The sequence below is a fragment of the Portunus trituberculatus genome, chromosome 20, assembly GCF_017591435.1.
Source record: "Portunus trituberculatus isolate SZX2019 chromosome 20, ASM1759143v1, whole genome shotgun sequence".
NCBI classification, from domain to species: domain Eukaryota; kingdom Metazoa; phylum Arthropoda; class Malacostraca; order Decapoda; family Portunidae; genus Portunus; species Portunus trituberculatus.
The window spans coordinates 5,452,196-5,474,081 of record NC_059274.1 but is presented as its reverse complement, the minus strand read 5'-3'; the positions used below and the strand labels follow the sequence as shown (position 1 = coordinate 5,474,081).

At 39.1% G+C, this 21,886-nt stretch overlaps 2 protein-coding genes across 7 annotated transcripts in view; one reads left to right on the top strand and one right to left on the bottom strand.

The window, feature by feature from the left end:
• Positions 1 to 1,944: 1,944 nt before the first annotated feature.
• LOC123506739 (protein scarlet-like) lies at positions 1,945 to 10,517 on the bottom strand. 6 transcript variants are annotated; one of them, XM_045259017.1, is made up of 16 exons: positions 10,111 to 10,517; positions 9,074 to 9,303; positions 8,548 to 8,649; positions 8,099 to 8,297; positions 7,852 to 7,900; positions 7,354 to 7,540; positions 6,776 to 6,946; positions 6,260 to 6,498; positions 5,891 to 6,098; positions 5,568 to 5,599; positions 5,197 to 5,302; positions 4,515 to 4,739; positions 4,219 to 4,354; positions 3,766 to 3,871; positions 3,561 to 3,661; positions 1,945 to 3,380 (listed from the first exon to the last, which is right to left on the bottom strand). In XM_045259017.1, exons 3-16 carry the CDS (start codon positions 8,644 to 8,646, stop codon positions 3,208 to 3,210), a joined length of 2,031 nt encoding a protein of 676 aa, XP_045114952.1. In that variant the 5' UTR covers positions 8,647 to 8,649; positions 9,074 to 9,303; positions 10,111 to 10,517; the 3' UTR covers positions 1,945 to 3,207. The 6 variants fall into 6 exon arrangements, with proteins under 6 accessions (XP_045114952.1, XP_045114955.1, XP_045114951.1 ...); XM_045259020.1 differs by having other exon boundaries at positions 8,099 to 8,279; XM_045259016.1 differs by lacking the exon at positions 9,074 to 9,303.
• A 1,311-nt stretch (positions 10,518 to 11,828) lies between these two features.
• LOC123506738 (integrator complex subunit 14-like) overlaps positions 11,829 to 21,886 on the top strand; it is a 29,561-nt gene continuing 19,503 nt past the window's right edge. The window contains exon 1 of the mRNA XM_045259015.1: positions 11,829 to 12,106. Within this exon, the coding sequence (XP_045114950.1) occupies positions 11,930 to 12,106 (177 nt within the window). The 5' untranslated portion in view covers positions 11,829 to 11,929. The remainder of the gene's footprint in view (positions 12,107 to 21,886) is intronic.

Here is a 21,886-nt window from a genome sequence, read left to right as displayed (position 1 = left end):
CATTTTGCAGAGAGAAAGAGAAGATTGACACTTGCATGACGGAGTGCAAATTCTTTAGGTACAAAAGCAACTAATTGTTGGAAATCTGCCGTCCTGCTGCCCAGTAGGATTATTTGAAGTGCAGGTCACGACCTATCACAGCCTCATTTTCAATGGGTCGTCCCGCTCCTCTCCGGATCACAACATCGTTCATCTTGTTTCACTTACGTAATGTGAAGCAAAGTAGGACTAAAGATTCGATAAATCTTCAATGGCTAAAAGTTACGCCATCTTGGAGTGAAATTGTAAGTTGTGGCCGACCTTCATTTCAAACCCACACTACACAAGACTAGTTCCACGCGCCATGATGAGCCGCATGAGCTCGAGGAAAATATAAGGTGCTCAGAGCAAGTTGATGTGGTTCACCCTCGGCGGGTAGGCACGCCGCTCATTGGCAGGCTATCTCCTGTACCAAAGGCACCTTTTTATTTGTTCTTTTCCGGCTTTGTGGAAGAAGCTCTCACAGAACTCTACAATAGGGGCTACGTTGGTAGGGACGGCTTCCATGGATGCCCTTGCTCCGACAGCTTAGAATTTTAGGGGTTCTCAAAGTGGTCGATATCGACCCCCACGGGTCGATCGGAACATCCAAGGGATCGATGAATAGCCAGGAGGTCGAAAGGGAGTTGATGATTAATCAGGGGTCGGTGCAGGTTTACTGTTGGAGTAGAAGGGACCGTTTAATCCTCCTATTTGAAATTCTTGATAATAATTTGTAAAAATTTTAAGGATATCAGATACCATTTGACTAAGAAAATATGTTCATTTATTGAATCCAGACATAAAGTCAAGTTTTTCCAGTAAACTTCAGAAATTTCAGCAGCGCTGGCAACACTACTTTCAAGCAACCCCTCTCTCTCTCATCTCTCTCATCAACCTGCACCCTAATTCAGCACCCTTGTTGGGGCCCACCAGGCACATCCTTCTCATTAATGATGTCAACAGTGAAAGAAGAAAAGGTATGTTGCAGTGAGGATTAATTTACATGTACTTGTACACCTCGACATATTTTCTTACTGTGTCATACTTTTTTTATCATACTTCATAGCTACTACTACTACTACTACTACTACTACTACTACTACTACTACTCATATTGATTTTGGCATCGGTGTTTTTCCCTTGAATTAAAAGCTAGGGGGTCGATAGAAAATTTGAAACTTCATTGGGGGGTCAACGAGCTAAAAAGTTTAAGAACCCTGGCTTAGATAATGCTGAACAGGCAGAGTGGCGAGGACTCGTGTGGCGGCTCGTGCATTGTGTGGACGAAGAATACATACGTACGTTCTTTGGTGTAGACGCTCCCCCCTCTTTGGTTAACTTTTGGGCATGTTGGTCTTCTAGATTATCCGTTTTTTTTTCTCTCTCTCTCTCTCTCTCTCTCTCTCTCTCTCTCTCTCTCTCTCTCTCTTTTGTCACTTTTGGATCAGTACGCTATGCAGGAGGTACCGATCTTAGGATACTATTAAGGAAATATTTTTCCCTCCAAATTAGCAGTTATAAGTGAGGTTGTGTAGCGACGCATGGATCAGCCTGCAGTCTGTGTATGTGTATATGTGGGAATAAGGGATCAGATAAAACATTTGTTTCCACTGATGAAAAGTTATTTAATTATCCAAGCTAGTCAATGAAAACACTGCATCAGAGTTGAGATAAAACCAAGGAATTTCCATTCAGTTCCTAATCGCTTTTTGCAACATCAGCATCAGATATAGTTACATATAGGTTTATTAAAATTTGGAGATATGAAGTTTGGTAAAATAGTAATTGTCACCATGGGCAGCATCAGACTTCTCCTCTTCTTACACATAATAGCAATATATATATATATATATATATATATATATATATATATATATATATATATATATATATATATATATATATATATATATATACATATATACATATGTACATATGTACATCAATGATGGGGAGTACATTAATAGACAGACGACAATAAATATAAAGACAACATGCCTGTAACACTTAAATCCTCTGACCGAAGAATCTATCATTTACCTCGTAAGCCGCCATAATACTAAGTTTAAGGCGGGTTCACACGTGTCAATATGCGGCTGGAAATGGTAGTCGCTAGAAGTATCGACAGAGTCATACTAACCGGAACATGTTCACACTTAGCGGCTGCGAAGTTTCGGCTGGTTGGCCTATATTTCTTATTAGAGTGTTCATCTTCACAAAATACTGTGCACAACTGCGATCTAATTAAATCATCGCAAGCATTCAATCCTCACTTCCAACAGCACCCTGCACAGAGGGAAAGTCATCGGAGAGTGGCAGCGACTCATCGAATGTAGTTCTACGTAAGGTGTTTTTGCTGTAGTACTCATTTTTCGGGTCCCAAACATGCTATTTGTCCCTCACTTCCTCCAACATCTTCCTCTCTGCCTGTGGACACAGACATTTTCACGTCTTCCGTGACGTCACGATGTAAACAAGGCCGCTAACGACTGGACAAACGAACATGCATTGGTTTTGTTTTGCTGTTGGTTTCTCCACCCGCTAGGCACCACAATCCAGCCGAAAACTTTAGCGGCTAGCAATTCCAGTTGCATATTTACACGTGTGAACTCGCCTTTCTAAGAGGAATCATACATTGGGAAATTCCCAAAAGATCCATATATTATAACTGTAGAGGATGCAGTCCACTTAATGAAATTCATTATTCTGTTCTGACATTGAAAGAGCATAGAGTTTCCATAAAATGTTTACCATATATTTTTAATATATTTTCTACCTTATTTCTGAGTCTAGATAAACAAAGGAAAACAATATTGTAACAAAGCTATTTTTACCAATACTATGTATGTAAAGAACAGTGTCCATTTCGAAACAGAAACATTAATCAAACTTTCCACTACTAAGGCTTCCTCAAGCGTGATCTGATGTCCAGGTGAAGAGTATCATTTTGAAAGGCATTACCTGCAGTGGAAGGAGTGATCCAGCAACTCAGACCTTTCAGTACCTGTAACTCTTGGTCAATAGAGACATCTAGATTTATTCAAGTAACGATTATCATACTGCAATAATCCACTAAGCAAATTATGTGTATATTAAGACTGGTCATGACTTATCCGTACACATCACGTGGGATCTCTGTGGTACGTGGATAGATAAGAGGCACAGCGGTAGCCAGCGAGTGTTGGGCTACTTTTTCTTTGCCCTCACGTGGAGTGCAACAAAACCTAGGAGGTGGAAGCAGCAATAGAGCACCGCCATCATCACGAAGTCATAGGCCAAGTGGGATGGCTTGAAGGCGTACTTCTCAATCACCTCCATACCAGTGTGGAAGCAGGGCACCCCTGGTGGCATCTCACATGCTGGAAGTGAAAAGCTTTACTTAGAGTAATGATGCTGGGAATAATTGATCATGCCGCTGGGTAACTTCCAGTCACATTCACTCTCCTACATTCCAAATGGTTTCAAGACAAGCCTGGCACTGAGCAGATGCGACTTCAATGTTGACAACCCTCGAATGATTTAGAGGTAATGTTGCTTACTGATGTTCTTGATGTCTTTCCACTGTGTGACAGTGAGCGCCTCATTGCTGTACATGAACCAGGATATGAACTTGAGCCAAGCAGTGTACCAGGGCAGGGATCTGAAACAGATTCAGTCACTGATGCTAAAAAGAAATGGTTTCCACATGAGACAAACCCATGCTGAATAATTCCCGTTATATTTCCCTGTCAGTTAGTTACTTACTTTAAGTTAGCAAAGAGACCGCCATAGATGAGGACTATCAATTGGAAGGGAATGAGAAACAGCAATATGTTGGGAAGACTTTCAAAGCCAGTGGAGATCATCGTTCCTGTGGTGAAATAGAATCCTTCAGTAAACGACTTGTATGTCTGACAAGAAGAGTCAAATAAAAGTAGACTGTCTAATTAAAAGATACATAGAGCAGAGTTCAATCATATCATTTTTGAATATGGAATTATATATATATATATATATATATATATATATATATATATATATATATATATATATATATATATATATATATATATATATATATATATATATATATATATATATATATATATATATATATATATATATATATATATATATATATATATATATATATATATATATATATATACAAGAAATGATGTTTCGAAATATGAGTAAAATCCTTCCACGTCCACATACCACATGCTGATGCTGTTAGAGCATCAACGATACTGATGAGAACTGTTAAGGCGAAATGGTAGAAATGTCGCTGCAGACCAATCAGCCAGTAGCAGATGAGGCAATACACAACGGGGTCCACAATGAATCCTGGCATCTGGAAAAACCAAGGAGAATCAACAAAGAGCTAATATAGAATTATGTCGTTTATATTGCGAACAGTGTGATAAATTGATTTTGTCATTGGTTATCTTATGTATTAACTTCTGACAGTAAAAAGGTGTTCTTCACTTTGGCTTGTTTGGTCACTCACATACCTGGGCGATCATCTTAGAGATGTAGTAAGTGTCTGAGCGGTAAATGCCATTTCTATGCTCCCGGAAAAAGAGTGGCATCTCTTTTGGGAAGAGATCAAGGACCCCATAGAGTGCAGGAAAAGAATTCTCAGTCACAAAGAAGTAGAGAGCGCCCTGGATGTCCTGAATGCCTGCTTGATTCAGCCTTATTTGTGCGTAGCTGAGTCCGATCAGGAAAGCGGAAATCTGCGACAGAATAGGCAAATTTAGTACCTTATTTTTTTAAAGTTCTTTCAAGCATGGTACGAGCACGATCATTCTAATTATATAACTGAAAAAGAATCACAAACATAAACATGATTTATTTGCGTATAGGATCTGCAGTGACGAAGAACTTCAGACTATCCTATAGCTTAATTCTTTCCCTTTTTTGTGGTCTTCTACATTTGTCATTCGGTCAAACCTCAATCAAAAAATAAAAATTGCCAATTAAAAAGTGTTTTCAGTAAGCACAAACATTTAAAGGTAGGCCTATGAAAGAAAAAATTAACGTGAACACCTTATAGAAATAGCAATCTGGATACCAAAAGTAAATGTTCCACTACAATAATGGTGAAGCAACCACAGCCTTTATGACCAGGGCTATAGTAAATCAGTAATAATAATTAGTAACACCTACTTGGACTACTCTTCTAATACTCACAATCTTCTTGACTGTTCTTATGTAATGGACGGTGGGGTTCCTGTAGGAGTCCAGCAGTGCCCGCCACGTCAGCCACCACCACTGCACCAGCCACCCAGGCCTCTCACTGCGGCGGTAACACGGATTACTTTATTCATTGCTCCTCGCGTCTCTCTTCTCCCTTCCAGTAATTCCACTCTCACATACATATATCTATCTAATATATATATATATATATATATATATATATATATATATATATATATATATATATATATATATATATATATATATATTCATTATTGATCATGAAATTCCAATTAAGAGTCTCTGAGAGCAAGTTGGTCATTCGGTCATTCGTTCCAACAAGTTCTTGATTTGAGTATACTTACGGAGTGTTCCTGTGGAATAATTCCTCTTCATACTGCAACACGATAAGGATGCTCAGTAAAAAATATTAGTATCTTAATTAAAGCTAAACATTATAAACTGAAAACGTTAAGTAGCACCAGGCTGGATATCTCTCACTGCATGAGGTGAACAATTATCACTGGCAAAAACAATCAATGATAACGATTTCAAGAAAGGAATTGAAATAACGCAAGACTGATCTTTCATGTAGTGATGATATAAGACAGTGAATTAAGTAATCATAGACTTCAGTAGTATAGAAGGATTCCAAGTGTCCTGTTATAAATCCTCGCTGTACACTTACGCTGTTTCCATATTTCAGATTCAAGAGGCGAATATCTTCCTCTTGTTGAATGATCATTTCGATTTGTTTGTAGTATGGAGACATGGTGTAGTCGTGGCATATTGTATCAATGCGTGCCTGGGAGCGACCTTCGTGGCCAGGGAAGACTGCCAGAGTGTGCACGAAGTAGTCAGCAGGATTGAAGGTAGAGGGACATTTGTAACCCTCGCTGCATATGAGAGAGAGAGAGAGAGAGAGAGAGAGAGAGAGAGAGAGAGAGTAATTTTATCAATTTCAAAACGTTAAGCTATACCAGCATGTACAAATAAGTCTTTTCTTTTTTTATCATGTTATACGCAATTTTCATGTTTATGATTCTTGTTGACTTACCTTTCAAAAAACTGTAGAGCACCAGCAGACGAGCCCATGTATGCTACGCGTCCCTCAGCTAAAAGAAGTAACCTGTCGAACATCGCAAAGATCTCTGAGGATGGCTGGTGAATGGTGCACAAGATAGTTTTGCCTCGCTTGGCCATGTCCTGCATGATCTTCACCATCAGTTTTGCGTTGAAGGAGTCCATACCCGTGGTTGGTTCATCGCAAAACAGAAGTGGTGGGTCAGTCAGAATCTGTCAAGTATGTACGTACGTACACATACATAAATATATGTGTGAGATCATCTCGACCTTATATATATAGTATATATTTTGTTTGTATGTGTTTATCTGTCTCGTTCTCGAATGACAAATAATCAAAATAAGAGATACATGTAGATTTACAAATCATAAAAATGTGCCACAATAAAAAATGAAGAAAATAAAAGTATAGAGTATAAACGTGAAGGTATGCAGGATGGAAGGGCAATAATCACTGTGAAGGACAGGAACATGGGACTTGGTGAATTACCTCTGTGGCAAAGGCTAGTCGCTTCCTTTCCCCGCCGGAGAGGGACTTTTCACTTCCAGGAGTGCCGATGAGAGTATTCTGCACCTTGGCGAGTCCCAGAGTGTTGAGAAGCTCCACCACTCGTGCCTGCCTCTCCTTGGCTGTGGTGCGGCGGTCCATCTTCAGTCGAGTCTGGAGAGGAGGAGACTCAAGCACTTCCTTGTTTTCCTACCTCTTTGGCACAAATTCATCTTAAATTACTTTACTTTTATCCACTCCAGCAATAAGTGTAGCTTAGGATCTTTTTGTTAATGGCACGTCAAGAAGTAAATATTGTAAACAGATATTCAGGGAAAATATATGACGCATCTCCCAAGTGAATTTGAGCAATTCCAAGTGAAAACATTTGTTTTCTATTACTTCATGGGCATTCAGAGCAATATGCTTAGAAACACCTGGATAACTAGCCAGCGTGCTTAGAGGTTGAATGAACAATTACAAATTTTCATTTCGAAGAAATAGTCTAAATGTTCATTATATTTTGTACCACACACACACACACACACACACACACACACACACACACACACACACATTACCATGAAGGTTAAATGTTCGTTAACAGTGATTGAGCCCAGGAAGAGGTCGTGCTGGTGAACGTATCCGGCCAGCGTGGACAGCGCCTCATTGACCTTGTGGCCGTTGATGAGAATGTCCCCGTCCACCACCATCTTGCCGGTGGTGCGGTGTGCCAGGGCGTTTATCAAGGTGGTCTTGCCTGCTCCGCTGCGGAGTAACGTGAAAGTCACAAAACATCCACTTGATTATTTAGGGAACTGTAACATTGCATCTCTTGATAATAATCTTCTTTTGCCATTCTATAAGACAGCTCTTCCTCCTGCATCTCAGAACGAAATGCCTCCCCCTTCATGCCACTACATTTTTAAATATTTTCATTACTGTGCTGGACCTTTCCTTCATGGCACTACCTGACATCTTTTCTCAACTGTCCATTCATATATTTACCTGTGGTTTAGTCTACATTAGCACATAAACTACAAGCTTGATAAGACAAACACATCCAGCAAACAGGTTACCTTGCTCCCATCATGGCCAGCAAACTCCCAGACTGAACCGCACCGAACACTGCGGGAATAAAATCAAGTCGTCCATGTCATAACAAGGAACAGGAGCATATTGAGTGTGTATGTGCGTGAACACTGACTAGCTGACTACCAATTTCCGTTTTATCTCCTTTCTACGACTTTGGATCTTTCAAGAGAGGAATATTACTATTTTAACACACACACACACACACACACACACACACACACTTATCCTCACCGTTGGAGAGCACTTTTTTAACGGGTTGGTATTGGTTATGGTGTCTTGTGAAACAGGTCTTCTTCTCCGGCACGTACACGCTCAGGTCACGCCAAGTCAGGGTGATGCCGACCCGTTGCTTGCAGGTGCCATAGCTGATTCGCTTGCCCGGAAAGTGGGTCCAGTCTTCTTGTTGTAGTTCCTTGATGAAGAGGACTCTCTATAGAGTCAATAATTTGATTTTTGGGGGAGGGAATAAATATCAATGTATCATAGAAAACTTAATTTTAAGGAAAATTATTCTAACTATAAATTAAATATGTAATTTCTAGTTCAGATAATTAGTAAAGGATAACCGAATTGCATTTATTGCATGAGGAAAGAAACAATTATGCGTCAATGAGGAAGAGAAATTTCTTGTTTCGCAGATTATGAGTGACTGACAGCAATGGCACAAGTTCTCCTGATACCTTCAAATAGTTATCATCAGAGCTGTCTGAGGAATCCTCCTCGGAGGCCAGCAGAGAGTCCGTTTCCCGAGGTTGTCGATCTTCACCATGAGCAGGCATCTTCTAAAGGGTAAAAGGTAAGGTGATCAAAAACAATTTCATTTGTGCCATTGGCGGCTCATTATAAGATTGCATAAACATTATAACAATGTCAAATTAAAGATATAAATAACAACAATAAGGTATTATTTAAAAGTTAGAAAAGTTAAATGGTAAAAACTAACTTATAAGAAATAAGCGGGTTGGCATCTGAATATATCAATTTCAAGTAAGGGACCAGTACTGATTCTACTAACCCAGAGCAGCACATCACTTCCTACTACATACAGCTGTAGTCTAAAAGAGCCCAGCTGTTTGCAATGAGCTGATTCATAAGGCTGATCCTAACGCCATGTCGACGGTTGGTGAGCACGAATCTGTTTCTACATTGACACACACAGAATAGACGCTTATCGCCTGCTCACAAAGGAAGAATGAAATGTCATACCTTGCCTTCTCAGGGGAATCAACTCTGTAGGAGTGGGTGCGCCGCGTGTCTCACATTAAGCTGCTACACATACGTCTGTCACGTATTGTTGGATGCATACAACAAGGAACAGTGTATGTACTGTACGTATGTTATCTCTAACCAGGAAACTACAGAATGAAGTTATTCTTCCGTTTTTTTTTAATGATTACTAACGAATGAAGCAATCTTGGTTTTGTGGATTGCCTTACCTGGAAGAAGAAACTTTATTATAATAGACAAGATCACATTTTTAGCTCACTGGCATGTTAACTACATGTTAAGCTAATACACATATGTTTAAGTTCATAGTAATCAGCACCGGGTTCAGGTTTATATATAATATATATATATATATATATATATATATATATATATATATATATATATATATATATATATATATATATATATATATACATTATCAAGTATATTTACTATTCATACTCTCAGGAGTGACTTGACGTGTGATCTTGGCAGTGAGCGCTGGCTGTTGTTTCGAAATATTTCAGACACAAATTGAACTCTTCAATTAAATCCATCGATGATACAAGATGCAGTTGAAAATTCTTTCTTCTTTCTACCAACAATTACGTTAGTGAATTATCTCACCCAAGATTTCACATCATATTATCCTCAGTTCATATCACTAAACACAAAACGTGTGAATTAAGCCAATACGACTGTTCTGGGTATCATTTCACAACTCTGCATTACTGATTTCATTTCACTTCACACTTCCTCGCTAATAGTAATACGGAAACTAGCGGCACGCTAGAATGAGGGAATTGTAACCTGTTGTTGCTTCGGCGTAGAGACAGTCTATTATAGGCTTGTTGGTAGAGTGATTTCTGTGTGATTAGCGTGGTTAGGTTATGGTTTTCCATTCACGCCAAGGAACAACCGGTTCAATTAACTTTACCTTAGTCCATACTTTCACGAACTAAGGGAAGGATGAATGTTATTCCCTTGACACCCCCCCTCTCGTTCTCCTTGATTGGCCATTGTAGCCTAAATACCTCTGCGATGAGAAGATGGCGTGGCTGGGCTGTTCCCTCGCAGCACTCCCGCCTTCCCTCCAGCTTAGCTTGTTCCCAAACGCACGCCAGGCTGCAACACTTCCACACGCTCAACTCAATAGCGCTCACTCACGCCCTTCCGCCTGCGGTGGTCACGGGATACATCTAATGACTGGAACCGGTTACCGCAGCCTTTCACGCAGTTCCAGTAACACTTCACATAATGTAATTTGTTACGAGTGTGACCACGGAATTGGAAGTGATGTAAGGTATTCTTGTCATTCTCCGTAGTTCGCACGAAGATATAGAAGTTGCGACGATCAAGATGGACAAATTAATGAAATTAAAAATGATAATGAATAAAAGGGGCTCTGCAACTCCTCCTACACGCTCTGGCAGCAGACTGCCTGCGTGCCCGGCAGCGATGACCAAATCCTCTACAAGTAAGATTAATGCTATTGTAATCCACATCAGCCATGGATGAGTTGCATTTTGCATCGAGAAAATTAATATTGCTCAAGAGTGACACAATTATGAGGAAAGCAAGTTCCACTTAAGCGTCAGTTTCCAAATCAAAGATTGCTGAATAGAAATGTCAGATGATGAAGTGTCGATCTTAAAACCTCAATTTTGAAAGAGTTGAAATCATAGGAAGAAGGAACTGAAGCAGACAGGAAGTTCTTAAGTTTACCAGAGAAAGGGATAAGTGATTGAGAATACGGTTAACTCTTCCAATAGAGAAGTGGAGAGAAAAGGCGTGGGAAAAAAATATAGTTTTGTGCAGCAATTAGCCGCGTGAGTAGGAGGCATGCAATGTGTGTGTGTGTGTGTGTGTGTGTGTGTGTGTGTGATTCACCCGGTCACCACGGTGTGTGTGTGTGTGTGTGTGTGTGTGTGTGTGAATCATTATCACAGGTATGGTGCAATAGAATACGCGTACTGAATCGTGAAAGGAGTATATAAAATCAAACAGGGTTATGATGGAAAATAAAAAAGTTTGAAGAACAGTGGCCTATGTGGGGCAGGTGGGATTACAGTCCATAGCTTTTATGTGACAGGATCTAAGACTCTCCCAGCAAGGTTATTAATTAGAGATCTCTCGTTAAATAATGTGGCCACTTTGTCAATTTAACGAAGGAAGAAATAATACAATCTCTGTTATACATGTGATAAGTTTCTAACATCATTTACAATTTTACATCTGAGATAGTGCATGCTGCCAGGTCGAGCTGCTAGCTTTACTTTTAAATTCATCCTTGACTTTACCCTATTTGTTTTGAAATTACCCTTTTTGTTAAAAAAAGAAAAAAAAAAAAATATATATATATATATATATATATATATATATATATATATATATATATATATATATAAAGAGCACTAATATGTATGTATATGTAACAAATGTTACTATGATATGTACGATGATGAAGTATTATTACTCAGAAATTAAATAATGTTACTCTGGTAGCGCTCAAACTAGCCTAAAATAAGGTATTTATTCTGCACCTGGCAACACTGCCCGAGATATACGGAATGTATCAACTTTATTTTCGGACAAACGTTGATATTATTTTGTAAACGTGTTAATAAGTCTAAATTTCTATTCACATCATATATATTTTAAGTGAATACGTAAAATAAACGTATATGACACATGAAAAGGCTGTCCTAGGGTGAGCTACTAAAGATCTTGGGACTTAGATGGAGATTGTACATTCTGAGTGTGAAGTCCGTACACAGTTGTGTGGCACTGTTGGTCCGCGCTGGGTGGCCGGCGTGTCTTTCAAATCTACAGAACATTAGGAAACTTTTGAACATGCCGACAGTGCTTTTGGTGGACGTGTCGCTGTCGATGAGTCGCGGGGAGGAAGAGGACGAGGAGAAGGAAGGCGGCGGGGAAGGACAGTTGCTGCGAAAGGACTTGGCAGCGCTCGGGTGCAGCATAGTGTTAGACCACTTCATGCAGCACTGCAGGCTGGAGTTTGTTTCACTAGTCAGTGTTTAGTCAGTGTTTCCATTCATGCTTGTTTGACCTCTTGCAAGACTAGTGGTCAATTTATAGTTTGGTAAATTTTTAGTGTTACACCCATAGCTCACTTCTGGATGAATCTTTATTTTTTTCTGGTAGATTTCGACCTGTTTTCAATGGATATGCACTTCGTTTCTGCTGCAAATCCGTATTTTTCTACCCCTCCCCCTTGTCTTGGTAAACCTACAGAGTTTCACCACCTTGCCCTTTCTGGACGAAACTATTTTTTTGTGGTAGATTTCGGCTTGCTTTTAATTAAAATACCACTTGTTTTGGCGCAATTCAACCAATTTTTTTTTTACAGCCCCGAAACATATTATAATTTGCATAAAAAAACAACTGGTGAATTAATTAAAAACAAGCTGAAATCTACCAGAAAAAAATTGTTTCGTCCAGAAAAGAACCTAACCTAACCTAACCTAACCTAACCTAACCTAACCTAACCTAACCTAACCTAACCCTAACCCAACCCAACCCAACCCAACCCAACCCAACCTAACCTAACCTAACCCTAACCTAACCTAACCTAACCTAACTAAACTTAACCTAACCAAACCTAATCTAACCTTAACCGAACCCAACCTAACCTAACCTAACTAAACCTAACCTCAGGGGCCGTCGTGATTGGTGGAAATGATTATGCTTTTTTTTTTTTTACATTGACCGCCGCTTCAGTTTTAAAGAACAGAACCAATCAGCATAAACAATTAAGCGCATGCTCAGACAAAGGTATGTCACGGAGCCTGCTGAGCCACCGCGAGCGTGTGACACCATCAGTGTGCGGCAGGGTTTGATGTGGGAGGCTATTGTCATGGCTGATCACCAAAACACTAAAACACGCTGAAATTTAAAAAAAATCTGTGTTGCCATTCAAAAAGGTTGCACCTAGTATATATGGGGTTCAAATTACTCGTAATCAGGAGCTCTATTTCTTGAGGTGGGTAAAGAACACGTAGCTGATTGTAGTGAAACTTTGCAGTAATACCCCTGTCTTTTATGGAAACACGATTTTGTGGTAAAATGAATAATTTTTATTTGTGGTATATTTTGACTTATTTAACACAATTAAATGGATCTAACCAAAGCAAACCAGCCTAATCTGACTGGCAATGCTAAGAAATTAATATAAAGTCATTACCTTATTTCTTTTTGCAAAATCTGGCGATGGATATAATCGAGGCAACACCCTGCCCGTTCAGATATCTTCTATAGACTGAATTCAAATAGAATTGCTTTGGTAGATTTTACAGTAGCATGAACAGCTCACTTGTTGATGATATAATTTTTTTCTGCTACATCTCGACCTATTTTGAATGAGTATGCACTTCATTTCCATCGCAAATCCATAGTTTTTTTTAACCCCTCCTTCTGGCTCTTACAGAAACATGATCTTTTTTATGTTAGATTTCTACCTGTTTTGAATAAATATGCACTTTGTTTTCGTGAACGCACACACCAAAACAGCATTCCTCAATGCCCGCCTGTCCATCGCACGTGGTGGTGCATCACCTCCTGCCATTGACATAACAGTGAGTTTAATCTTCAAAGAAATTAATAGATAACAGGTATGTATGGGTTCAAATTGATCAGAAGAACAAGTTCTTTAAGATGAGAAGGGTAATGAGAACCAACTTGCTGTTCATGTTAAAGTAAAATAATATCATTGCTTCTCTCTGCAAACTGCTCTGATTGGTTAGATTCATTATGTATTACTTTTATTGGTCAGTGGCTGCATGCCCAAACAAAAGACCTAATCATCGCCATTCATTTCAAGCGTGCACAAATAATGTAGGTAACAATGCACACACACACACACACACGAACGAACAAAAGTAACAGCGTTCCAACTTCCTCAGTGCCCTTCAATCCATCACACGCGTGGGTGTCGCTCACTTTCCCCAAAAAGTGGTAAATTTAAAATTTTTTATCAACATCATAAATGGTTTGTGACTGGTATGTGTCAGTTCAAATTACTTAGAATGAAGACCTCTATAAGACGAGAAGGGTAACAAAATCCATGTTTTTGTTGGTGTAACATTAAAATGATATCTATAGTTTCATCCAACCAACAGTTTTCTGATGTGTGGCATGTTTTTCTGGTGAGATTAATGAATTGATTGATGTTCTGTATCCTTTTGGTCAATTTGCAGTTTCACTAAATCAATGAATCTGATGTGGTTTATGTTTTTCTGGTGAAAATTTAGTGAATTTGATAAGTATATTAAAGAGGAACTTTCTTATATAACTGTTGATTTCCTTAGACTTTTTTAAGAAAAAGGAAATTTAGTCTACGTTTTTTGGTGTCCCCAACTGACTAAACCAAAACAAACTCAATCTAAGCCAACCTAAGACTAAACTAACCTTACTTAAACCTAATATAACTTTCTATTTTGACTTGTGTTGATTTTCAAAAGCACCAATACCACCCTTAGAACTGCATGTATCAGTTATTTTATTGCTGGTAGCTATTATTGTTGACATTATGAGTCAGTAATAGCCGAGCATGTGGAAAAAAGCTTCATAATAGTGAAGTACAGTGAATGTACTACCACAACATACAGTCGTGTCATGCGCTACTGACAAGGACCAATAGTAAATATTAACCTTGAATTGATTGATGGTAGATAGTCTACGTATATATCATTTCTATTGCAAATTAACATTTTTCAAGGTACCTTTTTGATGGCATATAGGATATACTGTTTTCCTAAAATTTTGACTCAAAAAAATGCCCTGCATCTGATATGAGGAGTTGAGACCTCTTGTAGGCTAATCTCCCTGACGCTCACTAACCTAGCTTACGATCAGTACTTCTACCGATCCTAATTGCGTGCATCAATTATTTTATTGCTGACATTATTATTATTATTATTATTATTATTATTATTATTATTATTATTATTATTATTACCAGTATTGTTACTTTAAAAATGAATTATAAAAAATGAAAGCAGTCTAACCTGTGAGGCTGTAATGCATGTATAGAAATATCGGCTGATTGGAATCCTGACTCAATGCCATCTGACAGTGAGAAGTAACAATATGTTCATGATCACAAAACACATCAATAGCCTCACCATTATGGCAGCAGGAAGAAAATGACTGAGCTACACAATCTCCTACAAACTACAAGTGGTAGATTATGCCAAGGAACAAGGCAACAGAGCAGCAGCAAGAGCTTTTGGGCCACTACTTACAGAAAAAATTATATGTGCCTGGCAACAACAAGAAGACCAACTGAAGGGCACAGGACTTTACAGCAATGTTTTCTGCTATAGTTAGGGTGTCTTTGCAATGTTTTCTGCTTTAGATGTGTTTTTGTTTCATTTGGTATGTTTTATAATTACAATACTATTGAGATACTTTGTTTAACCTTATTGCTTATCAGTACTACCAACTTGCTCTTGCAGCAATGTTTTCTGCTTGTGTAATATGCTGCTAGATTGCTTTCAGCAGTATATGCTTAAATGCTTTAAAAACTTTTGTCCTGAATTTGACCTGCTGAAATGAGGGTGTGTCTTATATGCTCATGCATTCTATATGCCAATGAATAAAATATGACTTTTCAACTCCAACTTATGCATACCTCTATCCCCAATGATCTTGGGAAACCTGTGTGAAATCGGCATTTTTGGGTTCACGGGGAGCATTAAATTGAGTAATGTGTGTTGCAAAGAAATTGTAAAAAAACAAAATTCACATAAAAGATCTCTGAAAATACTTTCATGATGACAACGGAGGTGTGCACGCCTGCGGTGATCATTGCTTTGTTATTGCTGAGCAGCATTGCCAACAATTCGCTATGGCTGGATTTGGGTCTGTTGCAAAGGCTATTCCCCAACATTACATCTGGATCCTCACCAAGGGTTACTAACCAAACCCAAGATTATAGACACCCCGACAGATTTTATTTATTTATTTATTTTTTATGCTATGTCCTATAGTACCTGTAGGTATACTTGAAGAGTCCATCTTCCACCCATTAGCAGCACAAGCAATTTTATTCATAATGGTAACCATATTAGGGCCCATATCACCTACCCAAGTGCATCTTTGGTGTAAGGCAATTACACCTCCACCTGGAACCTGGTTATCATGGTGATATGTAGGTAACTTTAAACCACTCGACAAATGACAAAGTTTCAAGGCTGCACGTGGTGGGATTCAAACCTACACATGGATGTCTAACTGATCCCAAGCTTGCCACCTTATCCACTATGTCACTGCCTTCCTAACCTAACCAAACCCATCATTATAACCTCAGTTTAATGCATATCAAAAAATTGTTTAGTGGGAGAAACTTTGAATTGTCTAAAGAAAAGCATTACAAGGCTTTCTAGGAGCTTAGAATGTTGTGTTTGTTAGTAACTTTTGACGGGATCCAGGACAGTGCTTGAAAGCTTTAATGTTAGAGTTTGTTTAGCAGTCCTTGGGGGTTCTGGAGGGGCTATTCTCCCCAGCTAAGTTATGATGTTTGGTTTGATTTTATATATTAGGGTGATAACTTTTACAACCTCATATTCCTGTGCCATTATGTGATGAACTTTTATGAAAGAATAATTAAAATCCCATTTCTAAGTCATTTTGATGAAAAACCTCACGCACAAAATGATTTAAAAAAATTCAATATTACAGTTTTCGTACAATTGTTGACATCACTCAAAGCAGAATCCAGTCTGAACAAAAAGCTTAAAAGTAACATGTATAGTATTACAAAAGCTAAGAAAATACAGTAACAAATCAATTAGTCAAATTAATGTCATTGGAGAGGATGAATCTGAGAGGGAGGTTGTCCTTGTTGCGGCAGGACTCGTGCAAGTCCTGCATAACTTTAATTGCTCGCTCGCAGCATTGGTTGCTTCGGGCGATGTTGATGGGTGATGCTTCTGTTTTCCAGTGAGTTTCTAGGCATTTGAGAGCCTTTGGATATCCATCCAAAGCAGCTGATAGTTCATCAAAATCTTCTTTGCGGAACAACTGGTCACTGAACCAATGGTCGGCCCATTGGTACGAAATAAATGAGCAAATTTTTCGCAGTCTGATTCGATTTTCAGGCATGAGAATGAATGCAAGTAGGGCTAGAATGGCACGGGAGTTCCAGCGTGCATTGCTGATATTAGGAATCTGCTTGAAGTTCACAAAGGGCATGTCATTTTTCTCAGTGAAGTGACGGAAGACACGTGTGAGATGGTACAGAAATTTCATGTCATCTCTCCAACCGCCTGTTTCCTTGATCTCAGCCTTTCCATTGCTGAAAGCTGCCTTCATCTGGTCATACTTTTTCATCAAGTCATTGACAAAGAAGTACTCAATGTGTGGGGATTTGGTTGAACCATGGAGCTCAATGTCCATTACTACACGGAGGATGCGATCGAGCACATGGTGCTGACAACTGATGAACTTGGGTCTTGGATTGCCATTCTTTTCAAACATCTGCTGTAGTAGAACCACAACACCTGTCTTCTTCCCAGTGTTGACACTTGTTGTGTCAGCAACGATCATATGAACTGATCCCCACAAGTTGAAGTCCTGCAAGACACCCTGAAGCCCTTTGGCAATGGTTGCAGCGGTACCATCCTTCAACTGAAGTACAGCCAATTTGATTTCCCTTGCTTCATTTTTTAGGACCACTGCTTGATGTTCAACACCATTCAGTTTTTTGCCATCAAAGTGTAGACTCCACTTTTCTTGATGAAGTGTGTCAATCAAGTGTTGCCTGACTTCAGCAGCTCTCCTGTAGATAGCCTTGTGGATTCCTGGCTGACTTGGGGTTGGAATTTCCATGCCCTCACTACTGAGCTGACGGCACACTCTTGCTGCTCCGTGGATTGATAGCTTTGAGCTTGTAACAAGTCGTCTTGCAACACCAGTGGAATGATGCTTCCTTGTGCTTGTTGATGGTTCGGCTTCATCTTCCCAAGAACTGTCCTCACTGGAGTCGCATGAGGCTGTGACAGTTTCAGAAGAATCTGATGCTACTGAGCTGCATGCAGTTGCCGAATCAGAGACATTAACTTCTGATGTCCTCCTTCGCTTGGATGGGTGAATGGTCTTGGCACTGGCAGGTTTGCCAGTGGAATAACCCACCTGACCTTTGCTCTCAATTTGCAGTCTATAGAGATTTTCATCCTCTTTGCAAAACCATTGACCTTTCACCTTGGTCACATCAAACAGTTCATTTAATGGATCAAAGTTTTGCTTCTTTCTGCAATAGTCATATTCCTGCAAGAGTTTTTCCAGTTTTGCATGAATGGCTTGATCTGATATATGGGGGAAGTTTAATGTTGTACTCCATAAAGCTTTTATCTCCTCAGCAATTAGACTGACCCTCTCTGAAATAATTAGTAACAACATTTATTTCATCTTTCAGGTACTTAAATTTTTACTTTTGAGAAAGTAGTGCCAAAGAGAACATCTGTGAATGTTTCCTTATCTTTACCCAATTCAGCCCTTATTTACAGTAATTGCACAGGTTTCAAAGTGCTTTGTGCGTGACCTTTTTTGATATCACAGTGGAATAAACATCATTTCGGGCAATTGTAAGCAAAAGTTCATTCATTCATGTTACAGGAAATCAAATTTGAGAAAAAAGTCAAAAGTTATTACCTAATATATATATATATATATATATATATATATATATATATATATATATATATATATATATATATATATATATATATATATATATATATATATATATATATATATATATATATATATATATATATATATATATATATATATATAAGATATGGAGACGGGACCATACGAGCATAAAGCCCAGGCCCTGTAAAACTACAACTAGGTAAATACACACACACACACACACACAATGGTGCCTGACTTAAGAGATTTGACTTATGAAGACAGACTGAACAGAATGCAACTTCCGACCCTGGAAAACAGAAGAGAAAGGGGAGACCTGATAGCGATATACAGAGTGAAGATTGGCATGGAAAAAATGGATAGGGAAGATCTGTGTATGTGGAATGAAAGAATGTCGAGAGGGCATGGGAAAAAACTAAAATGGCCACTTATAGGAGAGATGTGAAAAATATAGCTTCCCTCATAGAAGGGTGGAAGCATGGAATAGTTTAGACGTGGAAGTGGTCAACGCAAGGAATATTCATGATTTTAAGAAAAAGCTGGACATTAGTAGATATGGAGACAGGACAATATGAGCATAGCTCTTTTCCCGTATGTTACAATTAGGTAAATACAATTAGATAAATACACACACACACACACAGAGAGAGAGAGAGAGAGAGAGAGAGAGAGAGAGAGAGAGAGAGAGAGGTTCTAGGTTTGAGAGGCACAAGGACTCTGCATTGCGGAATGCCCACAACCCTCCCATCCCCAAAAGGTATAAAGATTAGAGGGAGTGGCAGCTGAATCAGTGCAGTCTGAGTGGATTACGGACTCTCTCTCTCTCTCTCTCTCTCTCTCTCTCTCTCTCTCTCTCTCTATATATATATATATATATATATATATATATATATATATATATATATATATATATAGCAAATCCTCAAATCCTGTTATACGGTACATATGCTTTCCTGAAAACCTTACAAATCGAAATTACAGATACGAACCCATTATAACATGTAATAATAGGGAATGCGTTCCAGCACGTCAAAAGTCACCCATACAGAAATGAAAATACATGAAAATAGTCATAAGAAAAAAAATAAAGAGAAAATGTTTTTATTTACTTTTCACTCGCTATGTATTCTATCAGATGATGTCTCTCCAGAGGCTAAGGGACAGTAGGGATTTCAGCCCTTACTTATCTTCTGGTCAGTGGGTAGACGAGGATAAGACGTCGTCGTCTGCACTGTCGGAAACAGATGTGGAAGGGCCAGCTGTAGGAGGGTTGGCACGTTTCACTGGTTTGAAGAAAGAGGATATGGAGGAAGGACCAGCTGTAGAATCGTCAGCAGCGGATGTGAAAGGGCCAGCTGTAAAACCGTCGGCAGCGGATGTAGAAGGGCCAGCTGTAGCAGGATCGGCAGGTGTGACAGGGACGGCATCTCTGACTGGCTTGAAGAACGAGTAGATGGAGGAGTGTTTGATTTTTCTTGTTTTTCATCATAGATTTCTTGATAAATCTTGACATTTTTCTCTGCGTCATGAGCCACTTTGCTACTCCTGGCAGAATTTGGGTCACGTTCCTTCAGGGTTTCCAGATCTTTTTCGATACCACTGAGACATTCTCTAAGAGTTTTGACGTCCAGGCCACACACAGGTTCTTCCTCCTCTTCTCCCTCTTTTTCTGCCTCCTGTGATGTCTAGCTCTATAAGTTCATCATTTGAGAGAGGTTCAGCATGGCTTTCCAAAAGATCTTGAACATCATCATCATCAACTTCATCGAAGCCATCCCTATGACACAGATTTACTATGTCATTTCTAATCGCACCGATGTTGTCATCAGTGAAACCTGGGAAGTCATGTGCGCATTCTGGCCATACTTTATTCTATGCCAAGTTCATGGTAGACGTCTTCACTTTGTCCCAAGATGACTTGATGTTATCTAAGGCGTGCTTGATGTTATACGACTTCCACCATTCTCTGATAGTGGGCTTGCCAGGCCCATCTGTGCCCTTTATCAGTTGCTGCATGGTTCGCCGCTGGTAGTAGACTTTAAATGTTTGCCATAATTCATAATTATTATGAATATATTTGTGCTTACAATAGACCCTTTAATATTCCATTTATTCATCTAATTAGTAATGCATGTAAGTAATATGTAGTGAAGTTAAAAAAAAGGGGGAAGAGAAGAGATAACAGGCTCCAAGGGTGGTCAAGTTAAAGTCAGTACTGTGAGTGGCGGGGAGGTGTGGCATGGATGATGTCATCACCCCTGCTCCCCCGTTCTGGGCCCTCTTGGATGACATGAGTGGATACCGTGTCTGTGAATTTTTCTTACCGTATATCGAATCGAGGGTAGTAATTTCCAAATACCGTAACTGTGAATTTACCGGATAAAGAACTACCATATAACGAGGACTTACTGTATATATATATATATATATATATATATATATATATATATATATATATATATATATATATATAAATATATACAGGCAACCCCCGTTTAACGAAGGTTCACACAACGAAATTTCGCCGCAATGAAGGTTTAATTTTACTACCATCTGCTCGTTTAACGAACACCAAACTCGCTTTAACGAAGTTTTATCCAGGTAATTTTTTCCAAGTTTGAAACCCCTGCCGTATCACGCAAGATGACAAGCTTTTGAATACACCAGGAGCTGCAAATACTAAGGCCTGCCTCAGGAAAAATCCTGGGACACCTGTAGAATCAAGATCAAGCCTCTTGTGGACAACACACGCACCACTCACTCCCATAACAGCGTCAGCAGCAGATCGTCTTCACTCGCTCAACTTACCACCAAAATGCTCTGCTATGTGGCCTAGCGTTCCTAAGAAGACCAGGAAGTCTCTTACTCTCGAAGTGAAGCTGGATATTATTCACAGACACGAGAGAGGCAAGAAAACTATACCATTGCTGGCCACCATCTTGACTCCATATACTGTCTCTACTATTTTCAAGTCAGCAGACTATTAAGAAGGCTGGTGAGACTGTATCTTCCTTGCAAGCAAAAAGAACCACCTGAACTCGTGACTCTACATTGGATAAAATGGAAAGCTTTGTGGAAATGTGGTACATAAGTTTTGTATGCGGTACAGTGATGCGCCCTTTGTTGCCGGTTAGT